This window comes from Marmota monax, unplaced genomic scaffold (genome assembly GCF_021218885.2).
Source record: "Marmota monax isolate L192 unplaced genomic scaffold, Marmota_monax_Labrador192_F-V1.1 WCK01_AAM20220418_F8-fsc00073, whole genome shotgun sequence".
Classification (NCBI taxonomy): domain Eukaryota; kingdom Metazoa; phylum Chordata; class Mammalia; order Rodentia; family Sciuridae; genus Marmota; species Marmota monax.
In genome coordinates, this window is record NW_026692846.1 from 676,142 (window position 1) to 699,355 (window position 23,214).

At 56.6% G+C, this 23,214-nt stretch overlaps 1 protein-coding gene across 7 annotated transcripts in view; it reads right to left on the reverse strand.

The window, feature by feature from the left end:
- The window catches only part of Mroh1 (maestro heat like repeat family member 1), a 74,573-nt gene that overhangs the window by 36,964 nt on the left and 14,395 nt on the right, over positions 1-23,214 (reverse strand). For all 7 annotated transcript variants that reach the window (XM_046448926.1, XM_046448932.1, XM_046448930.2 and 4 more), the window contains exons 4-12: positions 19,480-19,611; positions 18,790-18,952; positions 18,512-18,610; positions 13,088-13,239; positions 12,464-12,604; positions 12,083-12,175; positions 6,965-7,043; positions 5,833-5,946; positions 1,348-1,421 (exon numbers count right to left, since the gene is read on the reverse strand). In XM_046448926.1, coding sequence (XP_046304882.1) covers positions 1,348-1,421; positions 5,833-5,946; positions 6,965-7,043; positions 12,083-12,175; positions 12,464-12,604; positions 13,088-13,239; positions 18,512-18,610; positions 18,790-18,952; positions 19,480-19,611 — 1,047 coding nt within the window. The remainder of the gene's footprint in view (positions 1-1,347; positions 1,422-5,832; positions 5,947-6,964; positions 7,044-12,082; positions 12,176-12,463; positions 12,605-13,087; positions 13,240-18,511; positions 18,611-18,789; positions 18,953-19,479; positions 19,612-23,214) is intronic.

Consider the following 23,214-nt stretch of genomic DNA (forward strand, 5'->3'; position numbering starts at 1 on the left):
ACGCCACCCTGTCCCCAGAGACATTGGCCTCTGCTCCCACCCAAAGCCCTCTGCACGTACTGCTCCCTTGGGAGGCTTCTCCCTCATCTTGAGAAAGTCTCTGCAGAGGTTGGACATCACCATCCCAGCGAGGCCTCTTCAGAGCACCCCTAGCTCATGCTACCCCAGTGACACGCGTGCCTACAGGATCAGGTGGGTTGGGCTGGCAGCTGACTGCCTAGAGAGCAGCAGAGGGCCTGAGGTGACCTGCAGTAGGGGCAGGTGTGGGCACAGATGCCCCTGGCACTGCAGATGTCATGTGAGCCCCCATGACAGCTGCAGGGCCTTGTAAGGGAGGCATCAGGGGACGCCTCGGAACACGAGGGTCTGTGCACTATGGAGCGTGACCCTGCCACAGGGGTAACTCGGGACCCATCCAGAAGCTCCAGGGACAACAGTGAGAGGAGAACCCAAAGAGCAGGCCAGGGCCAGCAGCAAGGTCGGAGCAGACCCCAGAGGAGCTCAGGTCCCTGCTGCCCCTGAGTAAGCAGGTCCTGACGGCCCTGAGCACAGGAAACCTGCACGGCCCAAAGAGGGGTCTTGACTCCTGGAGATCACCCTAAGCCACCGGAAGGTCCTGCTGACAAGAACGCCCACTGGGGCTGGGGCTGGGCTCAGTGGTGGAGGGCTTGCTCACACCTGTGAGGCCCTGGGTTCGATCCTCCGCACCACATAAAAATAAACAAACAAAATAAAGGTATCGTGTCCAACTACAACAAAATATTAAAAAAAAAAAGAATGCCCACTGGCTTAGGCCACAGGCCAAACCACATGGTCTAACAATGTGATTCTGACCACAAGAGGTCCCTGTCTATGGGTCTGGACCTCGCCTGCACTCTGTCCCACGGGCTTCTGGCTCGGGCTGATTTTATCCTGCATCTTCTCCCTGCAGCAGACTAACTAAAAATATAACAGCTTCCTGAGTTCTCTGAGTCCCTTGAGTAAGTGCTGGACCGGAGGGTGCTACTGAAGAGCCCTGGACTTGCAGTTGGCCCCGGCAGTGAGTTGGTCCCTGGCATTAGGCCTGGTTAACTGTGTAAAGAGTATAATGAGGGGCTGGGGATGTGGCTCAGTGGTAGCGTGCTTACCTAGCATGCGTGAGGCACTGGGTTCAATTCTCAGCACCACGTAAAAATAAAGATATAAAGATATAAAACAAAAAAGAAAAAAAGAGAGTATAATGAAGGCAGTTGCTAGCCACACACTAAACCCATGTGCCTTCTCATGCTGGTGGCCCAGTGCCTGCTGAGGCAGAGCACTCTTCTGTGGCTGCTCAAGGTGGAGCCCAGTCTGACCTGTCCAGTTTACCTTATTGTTGGTGTCCAGAAGGGGAAGCCTCATGGCAGAGAGAATAAAGGGCTTCTTAACTTCCATTTGAGCAGCTGCAAGAAATGAACATAATGGCTCAGTCTGCACCATCGCCAGAACCAGCCATCCCACCCACCTCTGTCCCCAGGCCCAGAACACTCCTCTAGGGTCTGGCCTTACCAGGCCTCCATGTGGGAGAAGGAGAAGGCCTAAGTCCACTGCTCTCTAGGGGACAAACGATTTTCCCCCAAATAACATAATTTTACCCAATTAAAAAGCTAAAATGTTGGCAGTTCAGGGAAGTAGGTTAAAAATATGGGCCTGAGCCAAGTATAGTGGTGCACACCTGTAATCCCAGCAACTCAGGAGACTGAGTCAGGAAGAACAAGTTCAAGGCCAACCTGGACAACTCAGCAGGACTTTGTCTCAAAGTAAAAAAGAAAAAAATAGGGGCTGGGGTTGTGGCTCAGCAGCAGTGTGTGTGCATGTGTGAGGCACTGTGTTCAATCCTTAGCCTCACAAAAAAACAAAAAAAAAAAATAAAGGCATTCTGTGCATCTACAACTACAAATTTTTTTTAAATAAAAAATTCACAAGTTTTTAAAATTAAAAAGTGTTGGGCATGCTGCTCAGTGTTAAGGAGTACTTACCTAGCATGTACTAAGCCCTGGGTTTAAGCCCCAGCACCACGAAAAAAAAAAAAAAATTTAAAGAGCCTGACAAGAAGATTGCAAACTTAAGGCCAGGCTTGGCACCTCAGCAAAACGCCTCAGACACAGAGGACTGAGGATGTAGGTCAGTAACAGAACACCCTGGCTTCGATACCCAGGCAGAAAAAAGGAAGGAAGGAAGGAAGGGAAAAAAAGAGCCTGGGAGGGTTGACCAAGCCGTTGTCCACTGGACGGCATGGACTCTCCATGGTCTCACCAGGTGGAGTCGGACAGGCCCTGGGCTCAGTACACATCTCGCCTGTTCCCAGGAGACCTGCGGCTGCTGGTCTGGGGACGCCCTCTTGCTGAGAACCAGCAACCTGACCCCTCTTTTCCTGATATCTAGAAGAGGTTAAAAAATGGCCATCAGGAAACGGTGGGGTTAATAAAAATGAGCCCAGAGGACTTGGCATGGTGCAGCGACCACTACTGCACTGCGAGGAGCAAAGCTTTCATTCAGCAGACAGTCCCTCGAGAGTGAGGGAGGTGTCACCCTGACATTTTAATCCACAGCCCAGAACCCTGAAGCCACAGGAGCCATAACGCTGGCCAAACTCAAGCGGGGCCGCGTGAGAGCGCCTCCTGGAGGGGACCCCGTGTCAGGCAGGGAGGCGCAGGGCGTCAGGACCACAGGGAACACGGGGCAGCACAGCCACAGCAAAGAGCAGGGACTCTGCTCCACTGCAGCAGATGCCCTGAAGTGACCAGCACCAGGAGGTTCTGGTGAAATCACTGGACATTAAAGAAAAAAATACTTGGATATCTGAAAACAAAAGCAAACAGAACAGGAGAGAAAGTCATCTACGTCAGGTTTGGATGGCGACCCTCCAACAAAACCCAGGACTCCCCCTCCATTTGAATTTCAGATAGACAACAAACAGCATTTTAGCACAAGAACATCTCAGTCATACTGGGGGCCTGCTGGTCTCTGCTGAATCTGGCAACTCCTTGCCAAAAGCAAAGGAGTGACCTGTTAACCCACGAGACAGGAGCGGGGGTTGGACACGCAGCCAAGGGTCCGTCACCCACACAGAGCCAGACAAGCAGGCAGGCAAGGCTGTGCTCACGAACCTCCCCGAGCCAGCCGACAGCCACACGCACGCGCAGCCCCTGCAGAAAGAGCCAGAGGAGGGCGGGAAGGAGGGCAGACACGGTGCAGGGGGAGCCAGGGCAGTGGGAGAGACACGTTCACAGCTTCGTGCTCAGTCACCCTACAGGGGAAGCATTGTGACTCTAGTGTCAGTGCTGTGTGACAGGGTGAGAAAAATAAGGAATGGCCAGGCAGGGTGGCACAGGCCTGTCATCCCAGGGCTGGGGAGGCTGAGGCAGGAGGATCTCAAGTTCAAAGACAGCCTCAGCAATTCAGCAAGGCCTGCCTCTAAAAGGCCAGGGTATGGCTCAGTGGTGAAGCAGCCCTGGGTCCAATCCCTGGTACCAAAATAAAAATAAAAATAAAAAAACACCAAAAAGGGGCTACAGGACATTGTGATTCCATCAGCCTCGAGAGCCAGAAAGTCCCAAGGGGAGCGAACAGCAGGGAGAACTTGCCATTTCAGAGGAACCTGAGTGTGGGCCAGATAGAAACCTGGGCGCTGCCCAGTGGGGCAGACAGGAACCTGCCCGTGCACCAGAGAGCAGCACGCCAAGAGCTGTCACTTCTGCAAGTGGACGTGCTATGGTCTGGATGTGAAGTGCCCCTAAGAGCCAAAACACTGACACAGGAGCGTCCAGCGGTGCTGTGGGGGGTGAGGCCTCACCGGTCCATTGGTTTGAATGGACCAACTGGTGGTGACTGCCAGCAGGCAGGAAGAGGACGGGGGAGGGCAGGTTGCTGGGGCATGTCCTAGAAGTGGGCATCTGCCCAGTGGACCTTCCCCACTCGGCTTCCTCACTCTGCCCTGGCAGGGGCGCTTCTTCCTTCAGGCCCTCCTGCCGTGACCCTCTGCCCTGCTGCAGGCCCAGGCAATGGACTCAGCGGCCGTGGGTGGACCTCTGAAATGGGAGTGAGGTGACCGTTTCCCCCGGGAGTCGTCCTGCCAGATGTTTTGGTGACCGTGATGAAACGGTGACTAACACAGCACAGAAAATGACTTCAGAGGACAGAGCAGAAATGCAGGTCACGATGAAGCGACTTCTCAGTGGGAGAGTGTGTGCGGGAGGGGAGGGTCAAGGAGCCCGGCCAGCCACGCGCACCGTGAGCCTGGGGTGGGGAGAGGCCTGGGCCCTGCCTAGGCTAGCCCCCAGGCCAGGTACTCGGCCTTTCTGCACCTCCTGGCAACACACAGGGGCCGCTGGTGACAGACAGGAAATGCTGATCTGGGAGACTACTCATCAGAGTGGAGAGTCCTGCCTTCAAACTCCCTCCCAGCCCAGATGGCCACTAGCAGCACCACAGGGACGCGAAGCCAACAGGCCCAGGCTGACTGTGCCAGCAGAGGCCCGTGTCCCATGCCCTCCCTGGACTCCTGGGTCCAGCACCGTTCCTGCCCCTGCCCCATCTCAAGCTGTCCCTACATCATTTCCACAACTCTGCGGGCTGCCCCAGCCCCACGGCCACTATCTGCAACCCAGCACTGGTAAAGAGCTGACCTCACAGGACAGAAGCCAGTGCACATGTCCCGTAACAGGCCAGACAGGCTTTGTGGGGTGCAGATCCTGTCTCACATGTGTTCCCAAGTTGCTTAGCAAACGCAGCATGCCCAGCCCTATTTCATTTTATTTTGAGACAGGGTCTTGATAAGTTGCCCAGTCTAGCCTCAAACTTATGGTCCTCCTGGCCTCCTGAGGAGCCATGATCACAGCACCACCACACCCAGCCTTGCACTTGCTTTTGGAATCTGTTAAAAATGTAAGCTAGGGGCTGGGGCTGGGGCTCAGTGATAGAGCACTTGCCTCGAATGTGTGGGGTCCTGGGTTCCATCCTCAGCATCACATAGATAAATAAATAAGAAAAGTATTATGTCTACCTACAACTGAAAACTTCAAAAAAAATTTTAATGTAAATTATCACCAACTTTCAGGCCTAAGGTGGCTCATGGTCTGACTCCTCTAAAAGGAGATCAATAAGATTCATCAAAAAACAAACCCACATGTAAAACTGTGATCACTTTTTTCAAACTTGTTGTTGATCAATTAAATCAGCCTTAAACGCAGGAAACCTGAATCTCCAACTATGTGGAGACCATCAGGCACAGCTACTCAGGACATACTCCAGAACTGGCCTCGCTCCTCAGAGAAAGGACGCTGCATTAACAAAGTCTGAAAACTAAACTAAGCCAGAGTGTGGCTTCAACTAGATCCCACAGGAGAGCAAGCCACACCAGGCAAGTGTGTTTACTGTCAGGCTCTGTGTCTGGGTCCTGTGCTGACGGGGTCAGGGGAACACATAGGGAGTCAGGCAGGGCCTTCAGGGCACTGCAGTCTGCAGCCTCTATCAAGGCAGGTATCAGTGATCAACGTCCAGTGAAGGGCAGATGGACACTGCTCTTGTAGGATTTTGCAGAATAGAAAGGTGGGAAAAATTTTTAGGAAATTCAAAGTAAAGGCCCAGCACAGGGGTGGGTACCAGAAAGAAGTCCCGCTTCTTGGGAGGCTGAGGCAGGAGTATCACTTGAGCCCAGGGGTTCAGGGCCAGCTGGGCAACACAGCAAGACCCTGTGTCTTAATGAACGAAAAATGAAACCCAAGTGCGATGCTACTTTTCACCTAAAAGGCAATCTCCACCTTCCAAGCACTACCCCACACTGGACACAGTGCAGGCGTGGAGGGCACTTACCAGCCGAGTTGATGAGGTGCCTCAGGATCTGCAGGGTACCCACACGCAGTCTCTCACTGCTGGTGTCCAGCCTGGGCAGCAGGAAGGCCAGCAGCCGGTCAGGCAGGCAGGAGGCTGTGGGACAACATGCACATCAGGTGGGGTCTAACAGCCTCTCCTTTGCGCCTCCGAGTCCTCAGGGCCAGCGTCCATCTGTCCTGGCCATCTTGCTCCCAGCATGGAGGAAACACAAAGACTTGCTTTGGGGACCGAGGGAAGCTGGAACCCCAGGCCACCATCTCTGCCCCACAGCATTCTCAAGGGCACCAGTCTCAGGGCAGGCATTGGAGCAGACCCTCCTGCCAGGGCATAGGCCCAGCAGGCAGCACCAGCTGGAGCACAGGAGATCCAAACCTTGGGCCCACGGGATCTGAGCGCCCACTCAGCTTCTCAAATTCACAGGGCCCCCAGAGGCCTCCTCATCCCACTTGCTCTGGGCAGAGCTGCACCTGGGAGCAGCTCTTCAGCACTTGGGCCCAGGCCAGTGCAGGTCTAGGCGACCCAGGCATCAGCCTCCAGCCCGGAGCTCTCAGCTGCCAACAGGAACAGGGGGCTACGACCCATGCAGACGCCTTCACCTTGGGGAACCAGGTCGTCAGGAGCAAGGTCTGCCTATGTCCTCATCAGACCTGCTGTCCTCCTACACACACACCTGGTGTGGCTGAGCCAGTCTTACTGCCTCTCCTTCCATGCCCCAGGTGGACACTGGTATCGCTGGCCCTGAGCATGCATGGATGCAGGGGACAGAGCTGACACAACAGCATCTGCTGTCCAGGAGATCAGGTGATGACATCTCTAGCTGGAGTCAGGAAGTTGGAAGGATGGCCAGGACCAGGATAAGAGGCACCATGGAGCTGGTCATGGGTGAGGAGCAGGGGCAGAGCCTCGAGGACGGGCAGGACCATAACATGCATCTACCTGGAAACTAAGTGCCTGGGGCAGTGGTGAGGGCTCAGCCCCCCGGGGCCTCTCGGATGCTGGGCAGAGGTAGAAAGGCGGCCTCCTCATCCCATTCACACCATCCTCTACATGAAGAGGCAACTGGCGCAGTGTGTCCCTGAGGTACCTGTTCAAGGAGGAGCCCACCACTCACCCAGCACCGTGAAGCAGCGCAGCACCTCTTTCTGGCTGCTCATCACCAGGGGACTCGAGGACTCCACGGGCACACAGATCTGCTCCAGGGAACAGGACAGAGGTTACAGGGGACAATGCTTGCTGCCCTCCTGGGGCTCAGAGCCCCAGCAAATCACTCTCCAGCTCATTCTCACCCAGAAGGGATGCCCAGGTAGGTGCCAGCTGTGGGACACACATGCTGTACCATCAGAGGTGCCTGGGTGGCCAGTCCCTTGCAGTCAAGGGGGTTAGAGAAACACCACACCACACACAGGCAGAATGAGCCTGCAGGACACAGGGTGCTTTGTCATTAAAAAGAAGCATGCCCACGTCCCTGGGTGTGTACTCCCAGCCATGCGCTGGAGCCAGTCCCCTCTGGAATTAAGCACCAGAGACATCCGGAGCTCACGGAGCTCACGCCTTCAAAAGGTGCCTTGATTAAAAAGTAAAGACTAAAAGAAAAACCTCTGGGGCTTCACGGAGCCTCACTAACGCAGGCACGCTCAGTGGGCCCGCAGGCCCCGCCCACCTCCTCAGTGTCACAGCCCGGGACCCAGGCAGGGCCTCTGCATGAGGTTCTAAGGAACCTCAGGGTCCACCCTGCAGCCACGGGAGGGACCCCAGCAAAGAGCAGCGCCCAGCCCAGGACTGTCCCTTGCCTGACAGCACGCCTCCTTGGGGTTCGGGGAGGAGGCAGGTGAGGTGCAGGGGCTGAGGGCCAGACCTGACCCGACAGGCCCCGACCCTTGGCCTCTGAGGAGGCCTGGGAGGACCACTCCCGAGAGTCAGGTCCCTCTCAGAAGCAGGCCTTCCAGCCCAGAAAAGCCCCTGGATGACAGTGCCAGCAGAGGGCAGGACCACAAGGGAAATGGGGCGGCTTCCATGGTAAGTGGTGCACAGCAACGGGCAGTCGCCTGGGAAGAGGCAAAGCGGACTCCCACCCATCTCCTCCAGACACAGACCACCAGACAACGGAGGGCAGAGGGGGGACCCACCCATCTCCTCCAGACACAGGCCACCAGGCAACGGAGGGCAGAGGGGGGACCCACCCATCTCCTCCAGACACAGGCCACCAGACAACGGAGGGCGGAGGGGGGACCCACCCATCTCCTCCAGACACAGGCCACCAGACAACGGAGGGCAGAGGGGGGACCCACCCATCTCCTCCAGACACAGGCCACCAGACAACGGAGGGCAGAGGAGGGACCCATCCATCTCCTCCAGACACAGACCACCAGGCAACGGAGGGCAGAGGGGGGACCCACCCATCTCCTCCAGACAGAGACCACCAGACAACGGAGGGCAGAGGAGGGACCCACCCATCTCCTCCAGACACAGGCCACCAGACAACGGAGGGCAGAGGAGGGACCCACCCATCTCCTCCAGACACAGGCCACCAGACAACGGAGGGCAGAGGGGGGACCCACCCATCTCCTCCAGACACAGGCCACCAGACAACGGAGGGCGAGGGGACCCACCCATCTCCTCCAGACCAGGCCCAGACACGGAGGCGAGGGGGACCCACCCATCTCCTCCAGACACAGGCCACCAGACAACGGAGGGCGGAGGGGGGACCCACCCATCTCCTCCAGACACAGGCCACCAGACAACGGAGGGCAGAGGCGGGACCCACCCATCTCCTCCAGACACAGACCACCAGGCAACGGAGGGCAGAGGGGGGACCCACCCATCTCCTCCAGACACAGGCCACCAGGCAACGGAGGGCAGAGGGGGGACCCACCCATCTCCTCCAGACACAGGCCACCAGACAACGGAGGGCAGAGGAGGGACCCACCCATCTCCTCCAGACACAGACCACCAGACAACGGAGGGCAGAGGGGGGACCCACCCATCTCCTCCAGACACAGACCACCAGACAACGGAGGGCAGAGGGGGGACCCACCCATCTCCTCCAGACACAGGCCACCAGACAACGGAGGGCAGAGGGGGGACCCACCCATCTCCTCCAGACACAGGCCACCAGACGACGGAGGGCAGAGGAGGGACCCACCCATCTCCTCCAGACACAGACCACCAGGCAACGGAGGGCAGAGGGGGGACCCACCCATCTCCTCCAGACACAGACAGACCAGACAACGGAGGGCAGAGGAGGGACCCGCAGGCAATCACTGAGTGCAGAAGGCTTCTGTCCATCTGAACCTGAACCATGGCATAACATAAGCTGCTGGGGTGCAGCTTGGTGGCAGAGCACTTGCCTAGCCTGTGTGGGGCCCAGGGTTCAGTGCCAAATACAGCAAAAAAAAAAAAAAAAAGAAGTTTTACAAGGAGGGGGCCGGGTTGTGGCTCAGTGATAGAGAACTTGCATGCATTAGGCCCTGGGTTCATCCCTGACACCCACAAAAATAAACAAATAAAATAAAGGTCACTGGGGACATAGCTCAGTTGGTAGAGTGCCTGCCTTTCATGCATAAGACCCTGGGTTCAATCCCCAGCACCACAAAAAAAAAAAAAAAAAAAAAATTGGGGTGCTGGCGCTGTGGCTTAGTGGTAAAGTGCTCGCCTAGCACACATGAGGCACTGGGTTCAAACCTCAGCACCATATTAAAAAAAAATAAAAATGAAATAAAGATATTATGTCCACCTACAACTTAAAAAAAGTAAATATAAATAAATAAAAGGAGGATAAATGATAATACAAATATTAAACAATTTTTATGGCAAAAAAATACTAAAGAATCAAAAAAATAAGATAGTGCTTGTCTTGCATACATAAGGCCCTGAATTCAATCCCCAGCACCAGAAAGAAAGAAAGAGAGAGAGAGAGAATAAAGTAGGAGCGGGCTCGTTAGTGCATGCAATCCAGGAATCTAAGACAGGCGATCGCAAGTTCCAGGCCAGCCTCAGCAATTTAGAAAGACCCTCAGTGACTTAGCAAGGCCCTGACTCAAAATTAAAAATCAAAAGGACTGGGGATGTAGCTCAGTGATAGAATACCCCTGAGTTCAATTCCCAGTACACACAAAAAAAAAAAAACAGGATGAAACAGAATATTTATTCATATAAAACAACAAGGCTGTTAGAACTGCTACAGACCAATATGGAAAGAAACTGAAAATAGAGAAACAGGACATGATGGACAGCACAAAGGAAAGGAAGTAACACGGTTTTTCTATCTTCTCAGCTTTTGCATATTTATATTCCCCCTTCCTATGCCCACCCCCCCACAGATAATCATTCTTTGCTTTTATAGTTTTGACGAACATATATGGTTTGGGGGGTTTTTATATCAGGTTAGTGACACTGCATCACGTTTCTGAGTTTTCCCTCCTTCTTGTGTGTTCTTCAGTGAGGTCTTGGGCTCTGGTCAGGCTGACTTCCAGACACCTCGTGGTAAGTTCCCGCTGCTACAGTGCACAGTACTTCAAATAGGTCCTAGCTGGCCATACTCCACCTGCACCCTGTCCCACGAAGAGATTCTGCCCTCCTGCCCATGCTGAGCACCCCACTGCGGACAGCGCCCAGCTGCTGTGCACCACAGGAGGCTCGGCAGGTGTCTCCTTCAGGACTTCTTTGTCCTTCTTCTAGATGAGTGACTGAGCATCCACAAAACAAGTATGTACCCAGGAGGGGTGCAGCTGACCTCCAGCTGGGCACATGAGGAGGGGCCAGTGCCCCAAGACAGCAGGGAGCCCAGCAGGAGCAGGGCCTCTCCTGCAAGATGTGCACCTTCCTTACAGAACTGGCACAGGACTCCCTGCTGTGAGAAGCGGGCTCTTCCTCTTCCACGTTCAAGGGAGTGTGTCTGAGGTCTCCCCTCAGTCAGGACGAGAGGGAAGGCTTGGGCAAGCAATCTTCATCAAGTTGAGGAAATCCCTCTTCCATCTTTGTTGCTAAGAGTTTTAATGATGAATAGAAAAATGTCACCAAAGCCTTTTCTTCATCGACTGAAGACAAATGACATTTTCCTTTTGTGTGTCGCTGTGATGACCCAGTGCACCCCAGCCGCTGAACAAGTGGCTGAACAAGTCTGGTGTTTCTCGAAGAGCACGCCTCTGTGAGGTCCTCTGACAGGCAGCGCGGGACTGAGCCTGCCGTTTCTTTACACAAGTCTTCACAGTCATCCTCCTAATCGCCACCTGCCTTGTCCTGTGTGGTTCTGATTTAGGTCTGGAATCAAGGCCAGCCCCCAGAATGACTAGGCAGCTCAGGATCCTTCTCTGATTTCCAAACCAACTTGTAGGACAGGAACTGTTCCGTAGAAGTTTGGCAGAAGCTGGGCATGGTGGTTCACACTGGCAATCCTAGCACTGAAGCAGGAGGATCCCAAGTAGGAGGCTAACCTAGGAAACTTAGCAAGAGCCAGTCTCAAAATAACAAAAGGCGGACACACGGAGACAGACAGACACACACACACACACACACACACACACCAGTATGGTAGAACCCAGGCTTGACTGCATGTGGACCCTGCCTCGGGGAGCAGGAAGCCTGCCACGTGACTTCCCCCGTCCTCCTGGGCACACTCCTGTTCTGCTCTCTCTAGAGCCCAGCTGCCCGCGCAGTTCCACATCGTCACCCCAGTGCTTACACCACCTGCAGCGTCTCGGCTGCAGCCCTCCCCGCTTCCCACTCCTGGACCAAGGTGACTGAGCTTGCCAGGCTGGCCAGTGGGCCCACTGATGCTGGAGAGAGGGAGCAGTGCAGGTGAACCCACCCCCTGCGGCTCCTCCCTCACTCCCAAGGCTCCATCTGTGCACTCTGGTCTGCATTAGAGGCCAGTTCCCAGGCCCTCTTCATCATGCCTTGGGGGGCCCAGCTGGACAGCCTCCCTTGGAGCACTTCCCCCAGTGGGGTCTCCAAGGCCCCTTCCCATGCCCATCTCCCTGCAACTCTGGCCTCTGCCGGCTGCAGCCAACTGCATCCCTGGGCCTCCTCCATGCCCAGGCCCCTAGGCCACCTGTATGCACCACAGCGAGGCTGGAGGAGGCCTCACCACTGAGGACCACACCCACAGCACCCTCAGTGTGGCCACTCCTTGCCACCCAGACCCTTCCCCACCCACCAGCCACACCCATCCCTGCACTCCTGTCAGGTGACCTGACCCCAGCTCTGCCTGCAGCCCCTGCCCCCAGCCTACCTGAGTGTGCAGAGTGGCCAGGAGGGCATCAAGCTGGACCTCCAGGGTGCGGCTGCCCACACTCACTGCTGCCTCCAGGATCTGGCCCAGGCTCTGCATGAGACAGGCAGGAGAGGACTTCAGCTCACGTCCTCCCCCCAGGAGAGCCCCCAGGTCACAGGGAGAAGTCCAGGAAAACATGCACTCTGCCTGGGGCTTCCAACAGGAAGCACTAACTTTACCAACAGGATCTGGGACGGCTGGGACGACACCATGGGCCGGGGTGGAGGCGGCAAGGAACCACCCCCTGGGCTCCTGTCCGGAGCGGAGCAGTGGGGGTCCTTCGCTTCAACCTAGCACTAGGTCCTCAGAGGAGGACGTGCCCTCCCCGCCTGCAGATACCTTGGACACGTGGAAGGTCTCCGCGTGCTTCTTGTAGAGGCCGAGGACTCCAGGGAGGAGCCTGGGAAGCTGCTCCTCTAGCTTCTCACTGGGAAGCAAGTGGCTCATGGGCCCCAGAGCCGCCACCACGGCCAGCCGGAGCTGAGGAGACAGAGGGGGCAGTTTGTCTGTCACTGCAGAGCCGTCCACAGGAGAGGACGGCAGGGCCCAGTGGGGCCTTCAGGGCTGGAAGCAAGTCCAGCACCTAGAGGTCAGGGCATGGTTGCAGAATGACCATGGCAAGGGGCTGGGTGGGGGCAGGAGGACTTTGGAGGCAGCAATGGAGCCTGAGAAAGACAACGGTGACCACAGCTCCCAGGAACAGGATAGATTTTAGAGCAGGCTGGAGCCAGTGTGGAGACCTGTGCAGGTAGACCCTGTGCAGGTATGGCAACCTGCAGGCAAGGCCCCCACCAGCTCCTGAGCACCAGCTGTGGGGGGGCCCCAGGCACAGAGCACCTGTGGGTAGGTATGGACGGGCAAGTTGGCCCCTCTTCCCCACCCCAGGATCACCTTCAACAGAGCTGGCAGAATAGCAAAGCACAGTCCCCGAGGCCAGGCCATGCCCATGGGAAGCAGCAGTACCTTGGCATCTCGACTCTGGAGCCAGTGATGGAAGAGAATGTCATAGGCGCTGAAGATGTCGGTAGCAAAGGCATCCCTCCTGACAGTGGGGTCCGGGGCTTGGTCCAAGTTGGCCAGGTACTCCAGGGTGCTCTCACTGAAGTGCTGTAGGGCTGAGATGGCCCCTGGTGAGCTGCTGCAGGCGATGCTGCGCTGGGTCTCCAGCCTGCCCTTGGAGATCCCCAAACAGCCTGCAGGACACCTGCCCAGCACCTGGCCAGACACACTCTCCCAATTCAAATCCCCCTGGAAACCTCAGAATGCGGCCTTATCTGGAAACAGAGTGGTTGCTGGTGTAACTGTTAACATGAGATCACATCAGAGCAGAGTGGAGCAAGAGGACAGTGTCCCACAAGAAAAGACAGAGACAGGAACAGGGAAGATGGCCGTGTGCAACAGAAGCAGAGACCGAGGGTGAACCAAAGCTGCTGAGGATCGACGACGCCACCAGAAGCAGGGAGAGGCAAGGAATGGTGCTCCCTGAACCCAGAGGGAGCCAACCCACCAACACCGTCTCCTGGACTGCTAGCTTCCCAAACTGGCGGACCGGCAGCTTCTACTGTTTTACATCAGCCAATTGCTGGAGGTTTCCGATGGTGCCCTCTGGCAACTCCCAATGCCTGTGCCTGCTCTCCAGCCCGGTGGAGTCAGCCCACTGCCCTCACCGACAGCTCCTGTCACACTTTCCAAGGGCAAGAGGCAGAAGCCGAGGGGTGGCAGCACCAGGCCTGGGCAGGACAGATCTGGAGGGAGGGAGGGTGGTGTGGCCCTGGGCACCAGCCACCCAGGCCTTCCCAGAGAGTGTGCTGCCGCCTGTATGTCCTGTAGGCTGGACAGTGGCTTGCACACCACTGGGCTCCGAGTGACCATGGAGGTCAAGTAAAAAGTCCAGCAGGAGGTGAAGCTGGAGGCTGGAGCCAGGACACAGACCTGGCGTAGGCGCAGATGTGGGAGCGGTCAGCAAGGGGCCCTGGGTCAAGAGAGAAGGCGAGCTGCTGAGGCCACGTCCTAGGAGGAGCCAACAGAGCATGGGCTGCTGAGTCCTACAAAAAGTGGTCTGTGGGCTGGGCTGGGCGGTGGGGCAGTCGCCTCACCCGTGTGGGCCCTGGGGTCGCGCCTCAGCACCACATAGAGATAAATACATAAAATGTCTTATCTTAAAAAAAAAAAAAAAGTGAGCTGTTCACAGGTATCCACAGCCATCTGCCCCCAGCCTGGGCACAGGCACGTGGTGGTGGGCTGGTGTCTGAGTCCCCTCAGTGTAAATGTGGTCTTCAGACAGTGAACGGAACCTGGACACGGTCTTTTTCCTTTGTGCTCTGGGTCACACAGCCCAGGGCAGGGAGGAAATTGGACAACGTCTACCCCGGTGGTTGTGCCCAAGTCACGTGGCACTTCTCTGCCCCACAGTGCAGGGCACACAGCACCAGCTTCCTCCTCCCCACGGTGAACCTGAGAGGCCCGAGAGAGGCCCGAGAGGCCCAGGGCCAAGCAGCTACTTTCCTGCTGGTGCGCACCCCACCCCACTTACCCTGCTGGCCTCCCCGCCTTTTCCAGCCCAAGTGGTGGCTCTGATGGTAGGATCTGCTTCAGCCACATGAGGCTTATCCCCTCCCTGGTGATGGGCTTAGGGTTCCAAGGAGCAGGTCTCTGGCACCATTGTGGGGGTCAGTGGTGAGTGGCTATGCTACCAGCAGACATGGACTGTCCTGGGTTCACTTCACACATCCTGGCATCCACAGTTTGACAGGACACACTGGGACGGATGGATATCTTCTCACTCAGCCACTTTGGGTCTGCCGTCCTTGGCAGCATGAGGAAGGTCCTCTCTTTTGTGGAGGCAGATGGTCAGCAAGCCTGACCATCCAATGCCTTCTCTCCATCCTGTTTGTTAGTGCTGCCCCTCGGGTGTCTTCAGACCTGCCCCCTGTCCATTCTCCTCCAGGTCTTCAGACAGATGTCCATGGTACCTGCTTCCTCTTCAGTGGACATAGTTTCATTTCAAAAAATCATATTTGGCCTTTTCTTTTCATAGAACTTGCTCTTTTCTTATGTTTGTTCCTCCTTTCATGCCTTCCCCTATTCTTCTGCATCCCACGTTGGATCATTCCAAAACGTTATTTTCTGCTTTGGGTCTGCCGAATGAACAGTGACCAGTGCCCTGCGTGCTCAAGCTGGACCCCAGACCCAGACTGCACTTTCCTCACCGAGTGCCTGGAAACACCACCCAGGCTGGCTTCACGGCTGGCTTCACGGACGCTGCCATCTCCAGGGACAGTTCTGACTAGCTCACACAAAGCTAGTGCCTCAGCCTGGGGCTCTGCGGGCCAACTGAAGGGACAAGCCTGAGCCCCCCATCAGCACAAGGGCAGGCCATAGTGGCAAGTTCTTAGGAAGGAGAATTTAGAAGTTTTGAAAGAAAACCACCTCCTGGCCAGGGCTCATGGTGGAGGGCTTCCCAGTGGTCACCCTTTGTTGAGGGCCAGAGCTAGGAGTCTACTGCAGGTGGGGTCTGGCCCTGCGTGGTGCACAGAAAGGCCTTCTTCCCCAGCACCCTCGTCTCTGCCAACCGTCACTGACACTGGGCAGGCAACAGAATCCTCTGCCCGCTGCACTCCTCTCATTCCCTGAGGACCCAGGATTTCTTTCTGATCAGCAGGCTGTTTGTCAGACTGGTCAGCACGTCTAGGTCTTCCAGAGCAGGAAGGTTTTTGCAAATGACAGGTCATCACATTGCCAGAGGCAGAATCCATTTACCCACCTGCTGGTAGGTTTTTATTGGTGAAGGGTGCTAGGAACTGAACCCAGGGCTTGACCACTGAGCTACATCCCTAGCCTTTTTAATTTGAGACAGGGTCCACTACGTTCCTACGCTGATCTTGAACTTGTGATCCTCCTGCCTCAGCCTCCCAAGTGGTTGGGAATGCAGGTGTGCACCACTGCAGCCAGCCCAGCAGGTTTAAACCCAGGGGTGCTTAACCCTTGAACCACATCCCCAACTGCCCCCCTTCTTTTAAATTTAGAGACAGAGTCTTGCTAAGTTGCTTTGTGCCTCGCTAAATTGCTGAGGCTGGCTTTGAACTCACGATCCTCATGCCTTAGCCTCCTGAGGTGCTGGGATAGGAAGGTGTGCACCACCGTGCCTGGCATTCCCTATGGACATCCCCCTTTCTCAGGAATCAACCATCAGGGAGTCTTCTCCTCTGTAAACGATGGTCATCGTCATCCCCCTTGCCAGGCGCTCCTCCCCTTGGCACTTCCAACCCCACTGAAACTTTGGCTGGCCTGGTGGGGCCACAGTGCTGCTCAGAGCTGGCTGCCCATAGCCAGGGATTCTCCTCCTCCTGGCGCCACAGTGGTGTCTGTAAGTTCTCCAGGTGTGTGTCACTCCCGCAGCCCCAGCCTCCCTGCAGGTCAGGCCATCTGTGGGCCCCTCAGCTATGCAGGCCAACGGCCACCCGGCATCTTCCCCTCAGCTCAATCCACTCCTTGGCGCAGCAAACCTTCCTGTGGCTCTGGGGAGGCACAGGGGGAGGTGCACGTCTGAGCCCTCACTCTCTGAGAAGCCTTTATTCTACCCTCACTGCCAGATGGCACCGGGGCAGACTGATGCAGGACACGGGCTCCTGGCGGACCATGTGGCCCAGGCCTGAGGCCAGGCCATCTCTGCACTGCACCCCAATGTGCTGGGCACTCTCCATCCCCCCTTCTGGGGTCTGCTGTGGCCTATGCTCCTTGGTCTCACCTGTCAATCTTCCTCCTCTTCCTCTATTTTCCGCAATGAGACCTTTGGCTCTGTACCCAGGGGCTTCCTTGGCCCTCTTTTCTGGCCTTTCTCCGGTGTCTTCTACTTGCCGCCTGACGTAGCTTCTCTGTGGAGCTCGCCCACGTCTCCCTGCGTGCTGGCCATGGCCTTCTCTGCTCCCTTCGCTTCCCTGAACGCAGTCTTTGCTTCTGTCAGACTCCTTTGTGGGGCAAGAACCACCAGCTGCCGGCCCTGTGGGGCCTGTCTCAGAGCCTCCCCACTCCTCTCCTGCCTGGCCACAACGCCAGGCTGTGACTGGCCCTCCCACCTGAAGGCTGCTGTCCCCACAGGACCACGGTGTCCTCCAGCAGCAGGGAGCGGCTCATCCTGTGAGCAGCACAGACGGAGGAGGCATCCTCATGGCTCCCTGTTGAGCCAGTCCACCTGCTTCAGCACAGAGAGCACTGACCCGCACGCACTGGATGGTTCAGGCAGCTGTGGCCAGACAGGCCAAGGGCAGGTACTTCCCCGGAGAGCCACCAGGAGGCAGCAGCCAGCACTCAACACCAGGCCACACCAGGGCTGTGCAGTCCTCACAGCACACCTGCTGCCTCTGCCTGGGAAAGCCCTCCTCCTACCAGACCTCTGTGTCCTCAGGGTCTGCGCATAGGGACCCAAGGCCACACCCTACTCACTGTCAGGAACCCCATGGTCATCCAGAGCCAGGTCAAGTGGTGTTTTCCTGCTCACACAGGATTGCAGCCCCAGCAGGCGTGAGAGGCAGGGCCAGGGGGAGGGGGTGCAGGGCTGTGAAGGGAGGTGGCGGGAGCTGGAGCCATTAGAGCTCTGCCGCTGCAAGGTGAGACCAGACCCCGGACCCAAAGACACCAAGAGCACAACAGAACCCGGACCCAAAGCACCAAGTCACCCTCTAGCCTGTCACGCCTTCCACACCAAAACCAGGCCCACCCTTGGCACCAGGCCACTCCCAACCTATCCCCAGGGGAAGTGACAGGGAAGCTCCTAACATACCCCCACCAAGAAGGACCTGAGGGCACAAGGTCCTGTCTTCCTGGGGAACTGGAAAGGCCCAGGTGTGCCCCCTTCTCACAGGGTACCAGAACCCAGCTCCCGCCAAGCTCACCGGGCCTTCTTCTGCAGGGTGGCCTCCACCCCAACAGACTCACCTGGCACCTGCGGGCTGACACATGGTCACACCAAGACCTACGTGGGCCCCGCCAGACACATGGGAGGCTATAGACACAGGCTGCAGGGAGCCTCTCCATCACCACTGAGGTGCCCATGGGGTGGTCACTGCCAGCTCACAACAGACACAGGGCAGAGGAGACAGTCATGCTCCAAGGAAGCAGAGCTCCCTTCCAGCCTGAGGCCGGGCAGAGACGGGTGGTCCCCGGTGGCAGAGAAGCAGCAAAAGTCAGAGCAGCGTCTGCTGAGTGCAGGACCCTCGTAGCAGCAGTGGCTGGGCCAGGAAGATCCTCCCTCCAACTGCCCACCTGCCTTTCTACAGCTACTGGACTCCTGAATCTCCAAAATAGATATTTCTTAAGCAGACCCCCCCCCCAAAAGGGGCCCCTGAGATAAAAGTGAATGAGGTGGGCAGCCGTGCCCAATCATCTTACCACAGCAGAACACCACCCTCAATGCATCGTGCTTCGCCATGCCCAGCATGGGCAGCATGGTGCTCAGGATGGACGGCAGGAAGGGGACCATGCCAAATGCTGCAAGAGAGGAGCCGTCATGAGGCTGCAGCCAAGTCTGACCTGCACACGCCTCGGGCAGGGAAGGCCACAGAGCACCATCAGCACGGCCCTGAGTACCCGCCAGCCTGAGCAGGTGGCAGAGTGCCAAACCCAAGGCCCAGGTATTCCCCAGAGGCCCAGATCAAGCTGGCACCTACCATTGGACACTGAGAGGCTGGCAAGAGTCTGCAGCACAGAACAGTGTGGCAGGACCCCGGGCTGGAACCTGCTGAGCACCTCCTCCATCACCTGGTTGATGAACCGCTTTCCCACAGCCACCAGGACGCTGCTCGCAGCCCGCTGCCAATCACAGTCCAGGCCCTGCACCCCAGAAAGCCATAAGGCAGACCTCTCCCTGGATCCTCCCCACAGGCTCCAGCAAGAATTCTGCCCTAGGTGACAGCTGGCCAAGGACAAGCCACCCTGTTTCAGTGTCCCTACTAGGTTACTAAGTGCAGGTCAGAGGGACCACATGGTACAGCCTCCCCTCCAAGGGCCCTCAGCCTGCAGGAGAAGCAACAGAGCTAAGAGAAGTCGGGCGAGGTCTGCAGGAGAATGTGGCCCATGCCATGGGCCGACCACCGGGTAGAAGACAGACCAGGAGTGCACGGCACCAGTGACCTTAGTGCCCTGCATTAAGGCACCTTGTTCTCACTTTAGCTTCTGCCTCTGAAAATTATAGGGTGGCCATCCCCTGACCTAGAGGGTGTGCACAGGACCAAGGGGTCTCTGCCAGCCCTGAGCCAGCCAGACACAAAGCCCTATGCCTGAGATTCCTGGATAGAGGCCAGGGAAAAGGAGTCTCCTGTTGAGGGCAGGACTGAGCCTGCAAGACCAGAGGCCCATACCTTCGTCCTGGTCATCTCGCTGGAGGCCAGGAGGATGAGAATGCTGGCTGTGTCCTTGTCCAGCTGGTGGATGTGGCTGCTCAGGACCATCTCCATGGCCCTCAGGATTAGAGCGCGATAGGGCTGAGCCAGCTGGGAAGAGAAACCCCCAGGAAGGTTTCTGAGGTGAGGATCACCCCAGCATTTGCTTTCTCACGGGGACTCAACTACACAAGGCCACTTCCTGCCTCGAACACAGCATCCTCTTGAGCCCTCAGAACCTGCTCAAGTGCCCACATCTCTTTAGGAGGGCTGAGAAGAGGCTTCTAATGAGTTGCTGGCTTCTGCTTTCCCAGTATGGCCAGCAGGGTCTCCTGGTCAGGAGTTCCAAAGACCCTTCTCTTTCCCTGCCTGGGCCTCCAGTCTGAGGAGAGGACACCTTCTTTCTCCATCTCTCTTTGCAGACAGGACTGTGCTTGCCTCTCACTGCCGTTCCCCAAGGCTATGAAAAGCTCAAGTCACAAATGCAGATGCCGCTGCTGCTGTGGCCACCATGCCACATTCTCTGCGCTGGACCTGCTGACTCCTCCTAGGTGTACCTGCCATGGTCCTGCCGCTCACTTCCACCGTCCACCCTGGCAGCTCAAGTTGTCCTCACCTCAACTGAGGACACCAGTGGCGTGGGCCGACCACCGGGTAGAAGACAGAACAGTAGAGATGCCCAGCAGAGCGGCAACCGCCAGGCCCCAAGGGCAGGCCCTGGGGCTGCTGCTGATGAAGGCATCCAGCTTCCCACAGGAGCCTCTCCCAGCGGTGCCTGCCCCCAGGGCAGCCCATGCCAGGTGGCATGGGGACCAGGAGGGCAAGGCAGGGCAGGACAGGCGGCACTGCTGCCCTTCCTGGGTGACGGCAGCAGCTGTGGCCACTGGCCACAACGGCAGCACAGGAGTGGGGACACGCCTGCAGGTGGACACACCAACTCTGTTCCTGGGGACAAATGGCACAGCTTGGTGGGGAAAGGAATTCCCGGGTCCCTGGGCCCCAGGTGACAGGCGTGTCTGCTATGCCACACAGTGACCCTCTGTCTCCGGGCCCACAGGGGACGAGACTTCTGCTCCTGGAACTAAACAGTGCACATCCTAGCAGCTCAAGGACACTACCAGCACCCAGGGCCCGCCAGTCTTCGAGGAAAAACTTCGACCCTGGGCTGTTTTCAGCCCGAGATTTCCCATCCTTGAGCGCTGGGCCTCAGTGGTGGGGACCCAGGCCCCCAGGCAGTCCCACTGGCTGGCTCCCACTGCCTGCCTTCACAGCCTTGGCAGCCACCGGGCACTCAGTGCTACCACAGACGGCGAAGCGCCCCTTCCAGGGAGAGCTGCCTTCGGCACGCCCACGTCGGGGAGCACTTTCTTTAGAGAATAAGGAAATTTGGGGTGGAAAATTGGAAAATTAACGTTAATTGGTAGGACTTCACTTAATCAAGAGTATTAATTAAATACTGGGAGACAACTCTGATAAAGCAGGCAGACACTTGTTCCCACCTGATCTAGAGCCACAGCTTCAGCCACTTCCTGGCTCTTGGCCTAGACACACCTCCGGGAGCCCACGTGGCCTTCCTTGGCAGCTAATTCTCCTTACGTACACAAAGGAGCTTTGGGGGGGAAATCTGCCTTTTTCCCAGGCATAGGGAAGAAAAGGAATTCCTGGGCCTAAGTCCTCAGGTCACAGCTGATGGCACACCCATCAGCTTTGCTGACAGGCCAGTGGCAGGGATGCGTGACCCAGGAAGGGGTATGTGACTAGGGAGTGGGAGACAATACTCTGAAAACTGTCCCAGGAAGCTGCTTTTAAAATAGAGTATGCAGGGCTGGGGTTGTGGCTCAGTGGTAGCACGCTCGCCTGGCATGTGAGAGACCCTGGGTTCGATCCTCAACACCACATAAAAATAAATAAACAAAATAAAGATATATATAAAAAAAGTTGTCAAGCACTCTCGAGTTCCATCTCAGGTCCCAAAAAATAAATAAAAATCAATTAATCAAGGACGGACTCTCTCTGCCCTGGGGCTGGGGCTGAGTGGCCTTCCCACTCAGCATTAGGGCCCTCCAGTGGTGGAGCGCTTGGGTGGGCCAGGCTGGCGAGCTCTTTTGGTTGGTGCCTTAAGTCCTGCCTTTACTCCCTCAGTCCTGGGGCTGGCACCGGCTGTGCTCTACTGCCAGGCTACATCCCAGTCCTTTTTGAGACAGGGTCTTGCTAAGATGCAGAAGTTGGCCTCGAACTTGTGATTCTTCTGCCTCAGCCTCCCAAGGTGCTAGGGTTATAGGCATGCTCTGCCATGCCCAACTAAGGGCCGCTCCTGACTAGGAGGCGAAGGCTGCCGAGACCTCAGGACATAAAGGACACAACTTACATATGGAAAAGTGAAAACCCGGGATCCCTCCTGGCTGCTCATTTTTAAGGAAAAGGTTTCATTTCCACTTCTCTCTTGAAGACTGCCACAGGCAGAGAAGCTGAGGTGGGCGGTGGTCAAGGGCTTGGCCTTCCTGGTTGTTTTCCACCAGGCCCCACCAGAGAGACCGGATTACAGCGTGGGGGTGACAGAGCTTGGGCACTGACCACACCTTCCTCCGTGGTGCAGAGCTGGGACAGGAACAAGACCGTGAAACAGACCCAAGGCGAGGCCCGTCAGAGTGCGGCTCCATGGCTCTCAGGTGTCAGTGGGTGGCCGCGGAGGCGACCCTGTCTTTTCCCCAGGCTTGATTAATTGTGACTCAAAGTTCAAAGGGTGGCCACAGGGGCAGCCCTTATGGGGTCCCCTCTTGCCCTGAATAAATCCTGTTCCTTTCACTACTGAAAACAAACAAATGTGGCCCCAAAAATCCCCCTGCATAAAAGCATGTCAGCACAGCCCTAAGGCCATGAACTCAGCTACACAAAGGCCCAATGTTGACCCCACAAAAATGTGATAACCTGAGATATATCTTTAGTTTCCAGGTGCACAACTCCTAAAATCCTTGGATTCTCCAAATGGTGGTTTTTTGTTTGTTTGTTTTTGGTACCAAGAATTGAACCCAGGGGCACTTAACCCCACTGAGCCACATCCCCAGCCCTTTTTTACATTTTATTTAGAGACAGGGTCTTGCTGAATTTCCCAGGGCCTCACTAAGTTGCTGAGGCTGGCTTTGAACTCACAATCCTCTGCCTCAGCCTCTCCAGCTGTGAGTGCCACTGCCCCGAGCTCCAAAATGCCTTTGTATGCTGAGGACATGACTTGGCTGGGGCCCTTGGCAGCTTCAGGATGGGCGGGGCTGGTCACTGGAAAGACCAAAGAAGGATTAGAGGCTAGGGACTTGCTACCCCACCCCAACCACCAGGGAGGGGAGAAGAGTGAAGATGAGCTGATCACAGAGCAATTATCCTCCATAAAACCTAAGAACAAGGTTCAAGGAGCTTCCAGGCAGCCAGCAGGTGGCACACCCCAGGAGGGCATGGGGGTCCTGCGCCCCGTCCCACCCCACCCTGTCCTCTGGGGTCCACCTGCATCCTTTGTCATATCTCTGATAAACCAGTGAACACGCATGCTTCCTGATTCCAGGAACCATTCTAGCAAAGTCACTAAACCCAAGGAGGAGGCTGTGGGAATCCTGATCTGTAGATGGTGTTCAGCATCAGGACACAGTGTCAAGAGGGGCTTGACACTGCCACCTCAAGTGCGGCTACCTTGGGGACCTGACTCTACCTCCAGGCAGACAGGGT